At 42.0% G+C, this 14979-nt stretch overlaps 1 protein-coding gene across 1 annotated transcript in view; it reads right to left on the bottom strand.

Annotated features, from left to right (window-relative positions):
- Nucleotides 1–10731, bottom strand: part of VEGFC (vascular endothelial growth factor C) — a 71308-nt gene extending 60577 nt beyond the window's left edge. The window contains 4 exon segments of the mRNA XM_034064823.1: nt 10034–10268; nt 10270–10363; nt 10366–10437; nt 10440–10731. Coding sequence (XP_033920714.1) covers nt 10034–10268; nt 10270–10363; nt 10366–10437; nt 10440–10731 — 693 coding nt within the window.
- Between the last annotated feature and the right edge of the window lie 4248 nt (nt 10732–14979).

The raw sequence follows: 14979 nt of genomic DNA, 5'->3' as shown, positions 1-14979 counted from the left end.
AAGGAAGGACACAGAGAGGGAACAGAGCCAGAGTCTGCAGATGTAACCTGGATCTTGGGGAAGAGAGTGGAAGAAGCAAGAAAGTAAAGCTAGATCTGAAGCCAGAGAAGGACCTGGACTGGCACTGTATTTGCTATGCAGAGACAAAGAGCCAAAGGAACCAGATCTGTGACAACCTGGTTCAGACTTGTTGCCATTTATTCACATGAGAAAGGACAACTAAAAGTTAGGATGATGGATAAGGTGAAGGTGGGTACCAAAAATCTTTCCACAGTCTGATGAAGAGGAGAAGCAGGTAATAGAGAAAGCAGCAAGGAACTAGAGATGCATCCAAAACCCAGGAGCTGCTCAAGAACACAGGTGAAAGGCAGAAGCCTAAAGGCACAGTATGAGGGAAAAATGCAGAAAGCAACTAAGCCCAAGCGTTCATCTTAAAAAGAATAGCATGTGCTGCTGAGACTGACAAGGGCCAAACTCTTATTATATATTTCTTATATTCTTATATACTTTAGCCTAGGCTTGAGGTGTACCTAAAAATTTGCAAGCGTGGTAGGTTCTTGATAAATTTGCTTAGTCATATGCACCTAGTTAGGGCATATAACCATGCCCTCACAAATCTTGCCTGACAGTAACACATTACTGTTAACAGGTATCAACAGCCTTTGCAAGATCTCTGGCATATTTCACAAAATACTTTGAAAGCACATCTCATTTCTTAAAATCAAAAAATCATTAAGGACATTAAACCAGGGCAGCTCCTAGTTTATAATTCAGAAGATAGCTAGTTCCATTAAATCTCTACTGTGCATACTGTGCACATGTGCCAGGCAGAAAAACACATTCAAAACATAATGAACACATAGGTTATATAATCGTACATCATCTTGAAACAGGCCCTTAAAAGCAGCTTTTATGTGAATTTTGAGGAAGCAGTAATAACTATGATATGCCTCCCCCCACCCAGTTTTTCAGTATATACACAGGTAGTTCTTTGAAAGAGGCATTTTAATCATACTCCTGCCTGACATGTTACAAAATGCTCTCCAGATGAGACACACTTTAAAAATAAGTTTAATTATTAGGAAAGAGAACAAAACATTGTATCCCTACACAGATCCTGTGTGCACTCCTAGCTCTCCCCTTGGTTCTGCAGGCTTAAAGAGAATTAAGAAAAGTATGAAGTCAGATGATCAAAGGTAAGGAACAGCTTCATTAGAAACAGCAAGCTACGTAAGTGAAGGATCTTTAGCCTGAAAAGGAACAATGTAGAGTGGTATTCAATGAAATCAGAAGCGGCATGGACAGAACTGTTCTCTTTCTCGTCCAGGACAAGGACTGGGGAAGTTTCATACATAGTTAACAGGTGTCACGCTCAAGACAAGCAGAAGGAATGGTTCTTTCAGTTTTGGGGCTTGTTTTTTTAAATTTACTATTACATATATATAAACCAGAAGATCCACTCAACACCAAACTTCTTGATACAGAAAGGTGTTGATGTCAAAAGCTTCTGTGGGCTCAATAAGCACTTGGATAGCACACAGGATACAAGTTAACTAAAAGCTATACAATAAAACAAAATAATCCACCCCTTCCCTCAATTATTTAAGGCAAGGAAGTCTGCAAGCTGCCCTGCTGTCAATAGTCTGTAAGCATGTACTGATACTTTCCATTTCTTTGCTCAGAAGGAGGTTGTCAAGTAGGTCCTGTAATTTCACAGCACCTTGGCTGGTAAGGGCATAAATAAAAAGAGAAAGCCAGCCAAAAAAAACCTAAGAGGTACTGGAAGAGCCGCAAGAGTGGCTGTAGCCAGGTACATGTTGCCATAGTTGCCCTTTCACTATGAAAAACATGATGAGCCTGGGCACCCTGTAAACATCTGATGCCCAGTGTTGGGTTTTCCAGCCCAGCTCCCCAGCTGAATAAGGAAGGAGCAGAAGGTACACACTTCTACACCAGGGCTTCTCATGAACATGGTCTGTGGGATGCAAAGGTGAAGAAACTAAGCAAGTGGAGTAGGACTCCTCCAAGCTGTTTCTATGGAATGGTCTGGGGACAAATCAGCTGGATTTTGTATAAACAGCTCCCCACAGGGGGACCAAGCAGTGCGGCCTAAAGGACAGAGGATAAAAAAAAGAAATTTTTGGTGGCCAGGATTCAGTGGGTGCTGTCTTCTTGTCAGAAGTGATACAGAATCATAGAATAGTTAGGGTTGGAAAGGACCTTAAGATCATCTAGTTCCAACACCCCTGCTACGGTTAGGGACACCTCACATAAACCATGTCACCCAAGACTCTGTCCAACCTGGCCTTGAACACTGCCAGGGATGGAGCATTCCCAGCTTCCCTGGGCAACCCATTCCAGTGCCTCACCACCCTCACAGTAAAGGGCAGCCTCCACCTGGAAGGAACTTGGGAAAAGGGGGGTGTGAGGGGGAAGGTGTGACAGATTGCTCATAATGTGCCATGCATGAGGTTTCAAACATACAGATCATACAGAAAAATACAGATCACCTGTCGTAAGAAATGGGGATTTGAAAATTTCATTAGTTTTCTGAAACCATTAAGATATTCTAAGAGTTTCATTAATACAAAGAGCCTTTTCATTCTATTAATCCAGATTAGTAATGACTGTTGAGTTTGCCTAATTCTTTAGTTCCACCTGATGCAACAGAACAGCCTATTTCCCCCTTCCTTTGAAGCATGGTCCTGCCTCTGAAAACCCTCCACTGCTCCTTCCCCTACTTCCTGTTTCAAGACCACGATTCAGTGTATCTTTACTGCCTTATCAACCTGTCCACAGATATTTCAGAATGGAAAGTATTCAGAAGTCCTCTAAAGCTCTTTACTCCTTTCGTTAGTTTTTAGTGATTTGATCATCTGTTGGTCCAGCTGCCTGGAGGAAAAAAAAAAAAAAGAAGTAGGGTTCTCATTAATCTTAAAGATCCTCCTCATTTTCACAGTTGATGATCAGAGAGAAATAGGCAGCTCTTCTCAGGTAAGAAAAAGAAAAGCTTTTTTTTTTCCCCACAAATCACTTCCCACACCTTTTAGCTGTATGGGTACCTTTACTCACACTTGAGCACTACTGTCTTGGAGGAAACTGCAACTGCAGAGAGAACCTTTCATCAGCCAGTTTCACCATTCTAAGGCAGCCCAATCTCAGTCTGAGTCCAGAGAGTTGAAACAACCTCCCTCTTCAGACACAGTGAATTGCCTCCTAAGGGCAGTCTGGACAATCTCATGTGTCCAATACTATGAACACTGCATTCCTAGCAGGTAAAAGCCCAGCTGCTGGGCTCTGCTGAGACACAGAGGAGACCAGACCTTTCCAAACAGTGTGTTCAAAACCAATATGCTCTCATGTCTCATGGTGCACCTGGGAACACAAGGTATAAGGCACAAACTCAGCATCACTAACACCCCAGCAAGTGAGCCAGGAGGCCCTCAGAGAACTTGATTTGAGCCTAACCTCTTGCCTTCTGCTGTCTGGTAGTTCAGATGAAGCTTCTATGAAAGGGCATGAAATTGCAGAGGAGACAGGCCAATACCTACCATATTCAGTCATGTCAGAGGGCTATTTAGCAATAGTTAATGTTCTCCTGAAAGCTGCGCCCTGTGGCCTGCACAACAGGGTTCTTAGTATTTTCAAATGAACCACCATTTTACTCTTCTTTAGCCAGCCAGAAACACACCCAACTAGAAGGACAAAACAATTATCCATCTCTATCTTCACTTCTAGAAAAAACACTTTATGTTTACTGAATCTACCTACTGTGATTCAACAGTGCAAGCCAGCTGATTATTAACAGGACTGTCTCGCTTACTCCAAATCCTAGAATATTTAAATATTAATTATATAAAGAAAATAAGATTTGAATATCTCGTCGATGTAAGGATTTTTTGAATTTTAACATGAGTACCTTGACACACATGAATATAATGAAAGGAAGTAAATTGCCACATTTGTACCACTGCAGTCCTGTTATGCAAGATTTGCTGGGAGTGGTTGGGGTGAAGAGGAAGTCATGGGCTCCATTTTAATTTGGAAACATCTGTCCCTAGGCAAGTGACAAACGTCAACAAGGCACCACCTCACAAGTTTATTTCTGGTTTCCTTAGACAATTAATTACACTGCTAATATAACCATAAGCAGCAATTCTATAAAAAAAAGACAGTCACCATCAAGGGTCTTGGTACTATTACATGCACAGGCAAAATATGTTTCTGTGTATCTGTGGCCAGTTACAAATACACGTAACTGAAACAACTGAATTTACATAATTTTCCTTTTCTGCATCATTTCTAAGAAGAAATAGTAGGACCACTGTTTGAGTAATGGTGAGCCTGCAAACAAGCAGAGGTTTTATCCTTAGCAGTATACCAAATAAAAAACAATCCCTTTAGAGGAACAAAACCCTAAAGCGTTCTTTGACTTCCAGTGAAACCTACTTTCATGGTATCCTCCAAGCAAAGACTATAATGTAGCCAAAATATACTAACTACTACTTGTCTGGGGTATTTTCCTTTTTCCTTTAGTTATCAGAAGGTATTTTTCCTGTGTTTTCTCCTCCTCCACCAAAGAATACTATTCCCCGACTACTTCTATGTAGGACCAAAAACATCTTACAAAAACACTTGTTCACTCCACTGGCAACTGCAGTCTCTAAATAATTGTAAGGAGTTATAGCCATCTTAGACAAGCCAGTAAACATCAAAAGAAAAAATTACTACACAGCTACAGGGGTTGATTTACAGTTATAACAATGTGAGAGTAGAGGAATAAATAACCTACAGTTTAGCTATTTCCTAACTAAAGTCTCAAATGCAATAGAAGGGGGGGAAAATACAGTAACACATAACGCTAAGTCATCAGAAAAAAACTAGTGACAGACAAACACAAAACAAGAAAAAGAAGCTGACAAGTTCACATACAATAGTAATTCAACAAAGAAATTCCCATCGTGTGCCTAAGCTATCAATGTTTTAAATTAAAATTCTGTTCTAATTTATGCAGCCATCAGTGTCTTTGAAGCAGATACACATACATGGAGAGGAACCTGGTACTACATATTACTCAGGTTAGAAGCAAGGCAGAATTAGGAAAATAAGTTACTGAATGCTTATAATAGATAATGAAAACGTTCATACCTATCCTACTCACTAAACAAAATTCAATACCCTGCCAAACAAAACTGTTAAGAAGCAACTTGGACTTCAAAAGAGCCTACAACTTCCAAACAACAATCTGGCTTGGAATTTCTTATAATTCATTCTACAGACAGCTGTACCATGTTTTTTTTGCATTAAACAGGATATTAAACTTGATAGGATACCAGTCTGACTTCAGTTGGATTCCCTTTGTCCCCAGCATTTTGCTTTAATGAATCATTGACCACATTTAAAAAAGCAGCAGCTGAAACCAAGGTTCTAGACAGGCTTACTATCGTGGATGCAGCATATCAATGGAGAGGATTACTGCCATCATCCTCAGCTTCAACAGCTAAAAAAACAAGTCCTGGTTTGTTTTTACTAAAATAAGCTGCGACACACTCTTGAAGAACATGCAAGAGTTTAAACACATGCTGTATCTAAAAATAATATTTTTGATGGGACATTTCTGAATGCCTCCAAACAGCAGTTAGTTAAAGTGATACCCACAGCTTTTTTAGAACCTTCAGAAGTGCAGTTGCTTGTCAGCAGCAATCCCATCAAGTCCTTCACAGGCACACAAGCATGCTTACACAAGATGCCCAGGAATGTGCCTAACTACACCAAGAACTAGAAAGTGCCATGAGTTCTTAGGGCAAGCCAAGTACAATACTAGCACACAAAGGCTAGGCCAAGGTTTAATAAATTATGTTTGCAGAAGTATTGCTTAATCTTCATAATAGATCCTATTATGCTACTTTTGTTCATCCCATTGTAAGTGATACAAATTATGCTTCTAAAAAAAGACAGCATCTCTCTGTGTGTGCATGTGTGCCTGAAAAAGAAAGTGGCTATACACACATGAAAAGGAAAGCTGTAGCAGACAAAACAGCAACAACAGGAAAAATAACGTTCTCCCTACCCTCTCAATTTAGCACTGCTTGAATACTGTGAGTGAGGCTTACATTATGTTTTCAGAGCAGAAAATGTAGACTAATCTCTCACCAGCACATGAAACATTATAACACAGAGTAAGGCACACTTCATAAACTTAAGAGATGGCCACTGAACTGATGGGTTTGAGATTACAGCAGTGACAGAAAGGACCCCAAAACTGACACCGCTTTTCCTCACACTCCCACACTACCAACATTTAAATTCCATTAGCCATCAACAAGCAGCATTTTATGTTTAGGTCAGCTATAAAGTAACTTTAAAATATTAATAATAAAAAGGTAGCTCTCAGCTGAGGTAGCATCCAAGACAAATGGAGCTCAAGTGCACCCATTTTCACTGCAAAAAGAAAATCATGGAATCGCAGCAGACTGTTCTGTACTTTGCGTAAAACAGCCTGAGTGCCACTTTCAGGGATGCCCTTTAGAACAGGCAAATTAATTTTCATTTCTTATTTCCATCCTAATACAAAACTACTAATCTAGCATAAATATAGTTTCAAACCTCTTAAAACGATGTGTGACAATTGACTAATACTGCTTTTTTATAGTCACATAATCCTAGAGGTCTGACTATGCAACAATATGAAGGTGGAGCTACTAGGGCAAACCCTCCCAGCTGTGTGGCTTCTGTCCAGTTATTGTTACCAAACCACTGTTAACCATCATTGTTACCGTAATAAACTACTCCTGCTCCTGTTACCCTATTACCATTATGCAGTCTAGGTATTGTCACACCTTCATTTCAATAACCCAGGAAGTTTAATTCTTGGCCAGAATGCCTATGTAGTCCCTCCAGTTTGTTTTGAACTTTGAGCAAACAAATAAATAATTTATTTTAAATACTTAGCCCTCCCATGTAGATAGTGTATACTCACCACACATTCCCAATTCAAAACTACCTAAAGAACAACAGCCAGGAACTAAACACATTATAAGAGTTATTACAACATTCACAGACAGTACAAGAACCTAAAGCTACAAGTCACTGGTGTCATACTGCCATTCACCCCCTCCTTGCTGCAGCCACTTGGAGCATCCATGCTGGGCAGAGGGTCCCATCCAAACTGCAGGAACACTGAGGACAAGAGGGCTGATTTCCCTGGTCCCAACTGAGACAGAAAGACACTTGAAGTACCAGGTTGTCTTCTGCAGCAGGCCACCCAGAGGGACAGAGGGAGCAGGGCCACCCTGTCTCCTGCCTTGCTGGGGAGTGTCTGCAAAGGAGGGGGTTCAGCTCATGGGGGCAATCCTCCGTGCTGCAGGAAATCCCAAGGAGGTGATTTGTGGGTAGGATTCATTCCCATCCCAGTGAGCGGACAGTTCAGCTGAAAAGTATTAGTCTGGACCCCATAAGCGTGTTAAATAATGAACTTTACCCCTAGGCTGGAAAAAAAAAATAAGGGGGAGACAGTGTTGCACAGGCTTACCAGTGCCCACTTGTTGCAGAATACGCCCTTGCAAGAGGTGTATATGAGGGACAGTTACTATTTTTATCTGTAATGCTTCCCGGTTGCTGCAAATATCTAAGATAAGATTAATGCATAACATTTACCTGCATAAAAACACAATACCCTTACTTTCTGCTCAGCTTTTACTCCTATGCTGGAGGACCCTCAATTCCATTAACTTTTAAAAATGTTTCTAAAGCTGAAGTTCTTAAAATAGGAGCAAAGGGAAATACAATGTGTAAAAAGTTGACCCAAAAGTCTGTATGACCGGCACTTAAGCATCAGTTTAATATGCAGCAGTATGCCATATGGATGGAAAGCAATAGAGGAAGCGTAACATCTATGAACACAAACTCAAGTGACTACACATTTCACACTTAAGTTAATAAAGTTCAAATGCATGATGATATAATCATATTTTCCTTTAAACAATTACTTACAGTTTACTTATTTAATCCTTTCAAAATTACTTCAGGCATTTATCTCAGCATTCTCTCATCACAGGAACAAATAATGTGCAGTACTCACTCAGTTCCAGCAAAAGCAACAAACTTCTAACTGAAGGCTTCCAACATGACTAAGTCTGGTTGGGTCCAGAGTCATTCCCCCCCCCCCCCCTCTTTCTACTACTCATCAGTAGTCAGACACAAAAACATTTTTCTGTTAACATAGTCGCTTAACACATGCTATCCCACTCACTTCCCAGTCTCTTGACCTTTCTTCCTTTTCTTCCTTTCTTCCCTTTTTCCAGGGAGCATTTGCACTTCCACACAACACACTACAGTGGCAATTCCTCAAAACCTTGAGGTTTCTTCAAGAAACAGAGTGACTGTCACAACACATGCAGGGGAACATACATCATCCCTAAGGAAAGTATCTTCAGTATCAGCTGTTCCACCTCAGCAGTTCAGATGTACAAAATATGCACCACACTGCAGCTACGATTCTTTCTACCTTTTAAACATAAGCTATTCTGAGGCTTTTCAACTCAAACACCTGTCTCACCCAGTAAATAACTGACTTGCAGTCATGGACTGGAAAGAGTTGAGGTATTTTTACCCTTCACTAAGTTCTGCATTTGTTTGAAGTAGTCTAAGTGGTAAGAGCAACCAGATGAATTGATTTTGTGTTCCTATTTTTAAGTACTTGATAAAGATGTAAGCAACATGATTACTGATAGTATATTAGCATTCAGAATACTGCAATGGTAAGCATTCAGCTGTAATTAAAATATTTTAAGAGACATTACACTATACTCAGTAACTTTTTCCACGCAGAATATTGTTTGAAAAGCAGGAACTCCATGAGCAACATGAGGTCTGCAACAGTTTGAATACCTGAAATAGGTACAGGCAATGTACACAATCAAAACTTGGCTTCCTGCATAGGTACAGTACAATTTCTATTCAGTAAAACAAACAGCACAGGGGAATGGTGGGGGGGAAATCAGAATATCACCTTAACTTTTAATTCACACACTTCCCTCCCTGCCCCATACTAAAAAGAATAATGAATGAGCTGGGTCATGATCACTTTCAGTAACTATGTCAGAAATCCTCAAATCAACGAGATGAAGGCAAGCGCTGATAAAAGTTCAGACATCAAAGATCTTCCTAGTAATGCCACATGCTTATACAACGGCATACCATGCATCATTTTTATGCATCAGCATACCGGGAACTGCAACCACAAGTACCAAAGGTACTTGACTGCTACATTACGAAACTTCCTATGCAAACAAAAACTAACACAGGATTTTAAGTATTTGTGTCTGAAATCTGAGAATTTAAACCCAGACTTCCCCTGAGCCTGGGCAAAACGAGAATCTTCATACTCGAGCGTCACCTTATACCTCCCGTCACCTCTGTCACACAGCAGCAACTCATCCAAAGTGTCAGTAACTTCAAGAGGCTTTTCAACAAATAGAAAGTCGCGGCTGTTCTGGTCACCGTCCCTCCACGCCTCCCTCGCCGCTTCGTCCCGTGCACAGCTACTGCTTGGAGCGTTTCTCAGTCCTCCCGCCCGCTCTTCCCGGCTCTGCCCGGCCAAGCCCGCAGCAGGACCCCACAGCGGGAGCCCAGAGCCTCGCCCGTGCCGCGGCAGTCCCGGGTGCACCCGCGGCCCGGCTGCTGGGACCAGCTGCAACCGGCGGGCCACTGTCCTGCCCGGGTTCCGCCACAGCCCGCTCCCCTCAGGGAGCTCCGCACGGCTGCAGGAGCGGAGCCTACGGGCTGCCTCTACCCATCAGGTGCTTTGCGTTTGTGAATGCAGCTGTTCCCCAGGCAGCTTTCCTTCCAGCAATCCTGAAAATCTTGATAATGTAGTTTATTTTCTCCTTAAACAAATCCTTCCCTCACTTCTAAAGAACCCTCAAAAAGGCTTCTCCCAAATATTTTCTTCAGTGGGCTTTGCACGCCGTCCGTGCAAACGGACCCGAAGGCACATGCCCCGAAAGCATCTGTCGCAGGGGCACAGGCTTACCTTCGGCTCTCCGGCGTCGGGCTCCTCCTCGTAGTATCCGTGGCCGGACTCGTAGGCGGCGGCAGCGGCGGGTTGCCGCGGCCCCAGCAGCACGGCGCCGGCAGCGAGGCAGCAGCCCAGTGAGAGAACCTCCAGCAAGTGCATTGTGCAAAGATGGCAGGGCGGGCGAGGAGCGGGGCTGCGGAGCACTTGGAGGAATGCAGGCGAAATTATGAGACTCCTTCTCTTCCTCTCCCTCCGTCCCTCCCTCCCTCCCCTCGCAAAATCCAAGGCAGTAAAATCCGTGGGATGGAGAAGATGCGGTAGCAGCAGCTCCTAGACGCCTGCAGTGGAGTTCCGAACTTTCTCAGCAGCTTTGCAAATTCTCACCAAAGTTATCCGGAGTTTGCCAGGTAAAAACCCACCAGGAAACCGGACATCCGAGGCTGCGCTCACTCAGGAGCAGAGGAGGTGGAAAGAGCAGAGGGGAGGAGGAGGAGGGAGGGAAAGGAGAGAGAGACAGAGCACGACCGAGGGGCAGCGCGGGACCGAACAGCCAGTCGCACCCAGGGAGTTCCCCTCTCTCTGGGCCGGGCCGAGGGTCTCCGAAAGGCTCCGCTCCGCCCTTCGCGGAGGTCTGTCCGGACGGCTGTCAGCGGCAGCGCGCCCGGGGGGTGCGCGGCGCCTGGGGCTGCGCGCCTGCGGCGGGGGCCACGCATGGCGAAAGCGCCCTCTGCCTGCTCCTCTGCGCGGCGGGAGGGGGCCGGCGGCGGCCTTAATCCAACTCCTCCTCCTCTTCCTCCTGCTGCTGCTGCCGCCTGCCGCCGGCGCTGTGCTGGCGCCCCGGGGAGTGGATGCCCCTCACCGCGAGCAAAACGCCGCCCGGAGCGCGTCGTCGCGTCAGGGCTGTGGCGGGAAAGGGAGGCGGACAGGCCCTAAACTCCCCGCACTGCCCGGGCGCAGGCGGCTCCTCAGAGTCGGGCTGGTCACGCCCCGAGCCTTGGCCCTGCGAAGATGCATCCCGCTGTAGGTCCCAGCCCCGAGGAGAAAGCAAAGTGCCTGCTTGTTTCATTCTGGCAGATGCAGTTGGGTAAAATGCACACAGAAAAAGCACGCAAGAAAACCTCAGTTAATCCTAGTCAGGTACTTGTTGAGCAGTACTCCCCTTCACTTGAGGGAGTTTCGGCTAGAGAGAAAAAGATTTTGCCATCCTGGAAACGAGTAACTCAAGAGTAACATATTTCTTTATAAACTTCTATCAATGCCATCTCAGAGCTATCTTTGAACAGAAGTTACACCCCATTCAGAGCCCTAAATAAAACAGAGAGTAGACACTGTGCTCCAGTTACACTGTGATTAACAGAAAAAAAAGAAAAGTCAAGCCGTAAACCCAAAAGGGATTGAACATTGCTGACAAAGTGTCCCACTGTAGCCTGCTCAAATCTCAGCCATGCAAAAGGAAAATGTTATATTCCCTGTACTACTATTATTGCTCAATGTGAACAGGATTTTTGAATCTTGGGTAAATATTTGGAAAGCTTTTCAAATTGTTCTGCATCACTTTTATGTATCTTCTGGTACTGAGATTGTGTGGGAACAAACTGTGAGAGCAGACCCCTGACTGCCTTGGCTGGATGCTGGCAATCTCCTCATGGTACACTGCTCTTATTCTTTGTGAATTCCCCTGCTCAGGGAACAACATTCTGGGGGTTATGCATAAAGGTGTCTCTAGCAGGCCTCTGGGTACCTCCTGTTCTTTTTTATTTATTTCTTACCGTTTCCAAGATGGTATTTCACCTTGCTGCTACAATACATTATTTCGATGCTAGGAAGTATTCACCACATTTGTAATCAGAATGAAATCTGAAGTTTTAGTAGAGATGCATTTTAAGTTTTTATAGTTACTAGAAAGTAATTAAAGCACTAACAGTTTTTAACATCTTGCACAACATAGTAAAGCCATGAAGCAAAGACAGTGGTAGAAGTTAAGTAGACAAGCTATGAAGATATGATAGTGTACATAAATTAAGAAGCCTATTGTTCTTCAGTGGACCCTTACAGTGCTGTGGATCAAAGCACAGGATTAAAGCCTAAAGAGAGCACAGGCCAGGATGCAAAACCCATTTAAATAGAAATACAGCATTACTGAGTTTAAACACGTTAAAACCTCTCAGGTACATCACAGACTGTAAAAAGCAAATACTTTTGCAGCAGATTAATAAAATCTGCCTGACAAACCATGCACAGATAATATTTCAATAACTGAGTGCCATGCAAAGAGTGTCCCATAACTAAATCACAAACCAGGATGGAACATACAACTCCTGCTGTGCCATGATAATCAGCTGGCTTCATTATTTATTTCCCCAGTTCCACAGCACTTGCATTCTGTCCCTTTCCTCCCCCAATTCATAGAACATCCATCACAGGATCAAAAGCCTTTATACAAGAGAGCATTTCCACCAACTGCTCTGTATAGCAAGTTTAAAGTGTTATAACTGAAAGCTAGTAATCACAGTCATAGCACCTCAATTCACAGTCTAATCATAAGGTTTTTAAAATAAAATGCTTTAAATCTATGATACTTTATATCTTCTGTTTACAAACAAGTATTCCAATGGCTCTGGGACACTAAGGTTTTCCTCAATTCAGGCTGTATTTCTTTCCATCCTGTAAAGATGGCTTATTTAAAGGCTTACTGATTTAAAATATTTTCTCCTTTTCTCACCTCCTAATAATTAATATTTCTCCTCTTGTTTTAAAAATAATCAGAAATCTGTCTACAGAATTAAAGTTCTAAGTGGCAGTCAGTACACTGCAAGTGAATTGACCTTATAAGCACAAAAGACACAAGAGATATCCCTTATAGTGTAGAAATACAGGTGTAGGTCTTACTCTGTTATGTTTCAATGGCAGTGACAGCTACTATTGAGAAACAAAGGAAGCTTTTTATAATCAGATGTAAAATGCCTTCAAATAAATTCTCTTGATGTTGTTTTAAAATTGCATTTAAAAAAATCCAGAGCCCATTCTGTTGTTCAAGTTGGTGTAATGTACATCTGTCAAGCATATTCCTCTTCTAAGTTGAGACATACCGGGTATATTCCTTTCTGATAAATTCTCTGTATCCATTCTGAAATGTGGATGGGTTTCAATACCTGTTTCCTATCTCCATTCATCAGCAGTACAAAAAGTCAGAGAGGAATCAGTATAAGAAAAGTGAACTGAGACTGGGGAATAGAAAGTGTCAGTAGCAGCAAGAAAAGTCAGTAGGATGCTACTGTAATTTGATCTACTTGCTGATGGTACAATTAAGTGATAATACTAAATGTTTTCTTTCCACAAAATGTTATTTACATTCTCCTTATATTTTTTTGTGTTTGATTCAAACCAATCTCCTTTGCACTCTCCTCTTAAACAGACATGTAGAGGCATATATAGACATATGTAGGCAAGAGTTAGAATCAGCATGGTTTGCTAATTGTAAACAAGCCATGTTTCAGCACACATAGGCTTACTGGTGAGTTTCAATTGAATTTATATTTAATGTAAATGTGAAAGGTAGAAAACATTGTTCCCTAAGTGCAGCAACTCAAAAGACTATGGATGTGCCATTCTGGAGTCATTCCAAAAGATGAAGGCAGTATAGTAAGCTTCAGTCCTTAGTTCCTCTACAGATAGGACTTCCCTATATTTCCTCTCATGCTTAAAAGCATGGGAAAAAAAATCAGGATATTGATCAGTGTTTGAGATATCAAAGTCTTATGTAAATAGTGTAAAGAGCCTGATATAGGCTGTATAGGGAAAAGAAACTGAGAAGACATTTCAGATTCACTGCCAAACTACTAGAACAGCTGTTCACTAAAACATCTTCTGCCAACTGAGTCTTTCAATCCCAAGTTTTATTACACATTTCGTATCATATTGCTTATGTACTTGGCGTAACCAGTTCTATGGAAGAGAAGACTTAGCTACTGAGAAAAAAAAGATGGTGCAGTGGATTTCAGGCTGTAGTCCACTTCTCAAACCCCTTTCTTTATACAAAACATATATGATTTAGTGGGAACATTTAGGAGTACCACAGGTTTACTGATTATGTGCATAATGGCCTTCCTCATTCCTCACAAGCAGATTTAAAAACATACCTTTTTTTTTTTTTAATGGGCCCTCACATAGTATTTCCTTATAAGATCCTAGAAAAGAATCAGCATTGTGGCTTGAAGTTCATCAAAAGTAACTAAAATATTTTCCTTGACTTTGATCAGACGTCCTCACCATAAAACTTAACCCATGGGAAACTGCTCTGCACCAGATCTCCAGCTAGGACTCCTTAAATTTAGATTTATCCATTTATCTTCTCTAAAAATGTTGTTAGGATGAATAACTTTAATGCAATGAGACAGACATCACTGCTGCAAAAACATTTTCTGCAATGCTTGACCTAGCAACCTGCACTTTATTACCTAGAAAATTCTTTTCTATTTGGTATAAAAGTTCTTCCCTCTTGAAAATTAACAAGAATCCTTAGTCTTCAGCCTTTAACATTGTTTGATATTTGGGAATTACAGGATTATTGGGGTTTCTTTGTTCTCAGGGCTTTTCTTTCCAAACTTAAAATCAAGACTACTGGCATCCAACATTAGAATTTTTCTAGGCTACAGACTGGATGAGTGCAAAAGTGTAAAACCCTTGCTAGAATAAGGGGTTAACATGATTCAAAAAAGGACAAGACAAGGCAGTATCTCAAGAAAAGTGTTTGAATTACCCAAAGCAAATTACAGATCTTTAAAGCTGCCCTAAATTTAGAATGGAGAAAGCCCTGGCACATATTCAGCTGTCTTACATTAGACTCTCTACTATAGTTTGTCTTCCATCTTGTGATGCAGAGTCTCAAACAAGAGAATATTGATTTAACATCCTGTAAATTAATTAATTTCTCCACTTAGTGACGTTCATTGTTATAACGT

Source organism: Melopsittacus undulatus, chromosome 7, assembly GCF_012275295.1.
Source record: "Melopsittacus undulatus isolate bMelUnd1 chromosome 7, bMelUnd1.mat.Z, whole genome shotgun sequence".
NCBI lineage: Eukaryota > Metazoa > Chordata > Aves > Psittaciformes > Psittaculidae > Melopsittacus > Melopsittacus undulatus.
This window is presented reverse-complemented; position numbering and strand designations above follow the sequence as displayed.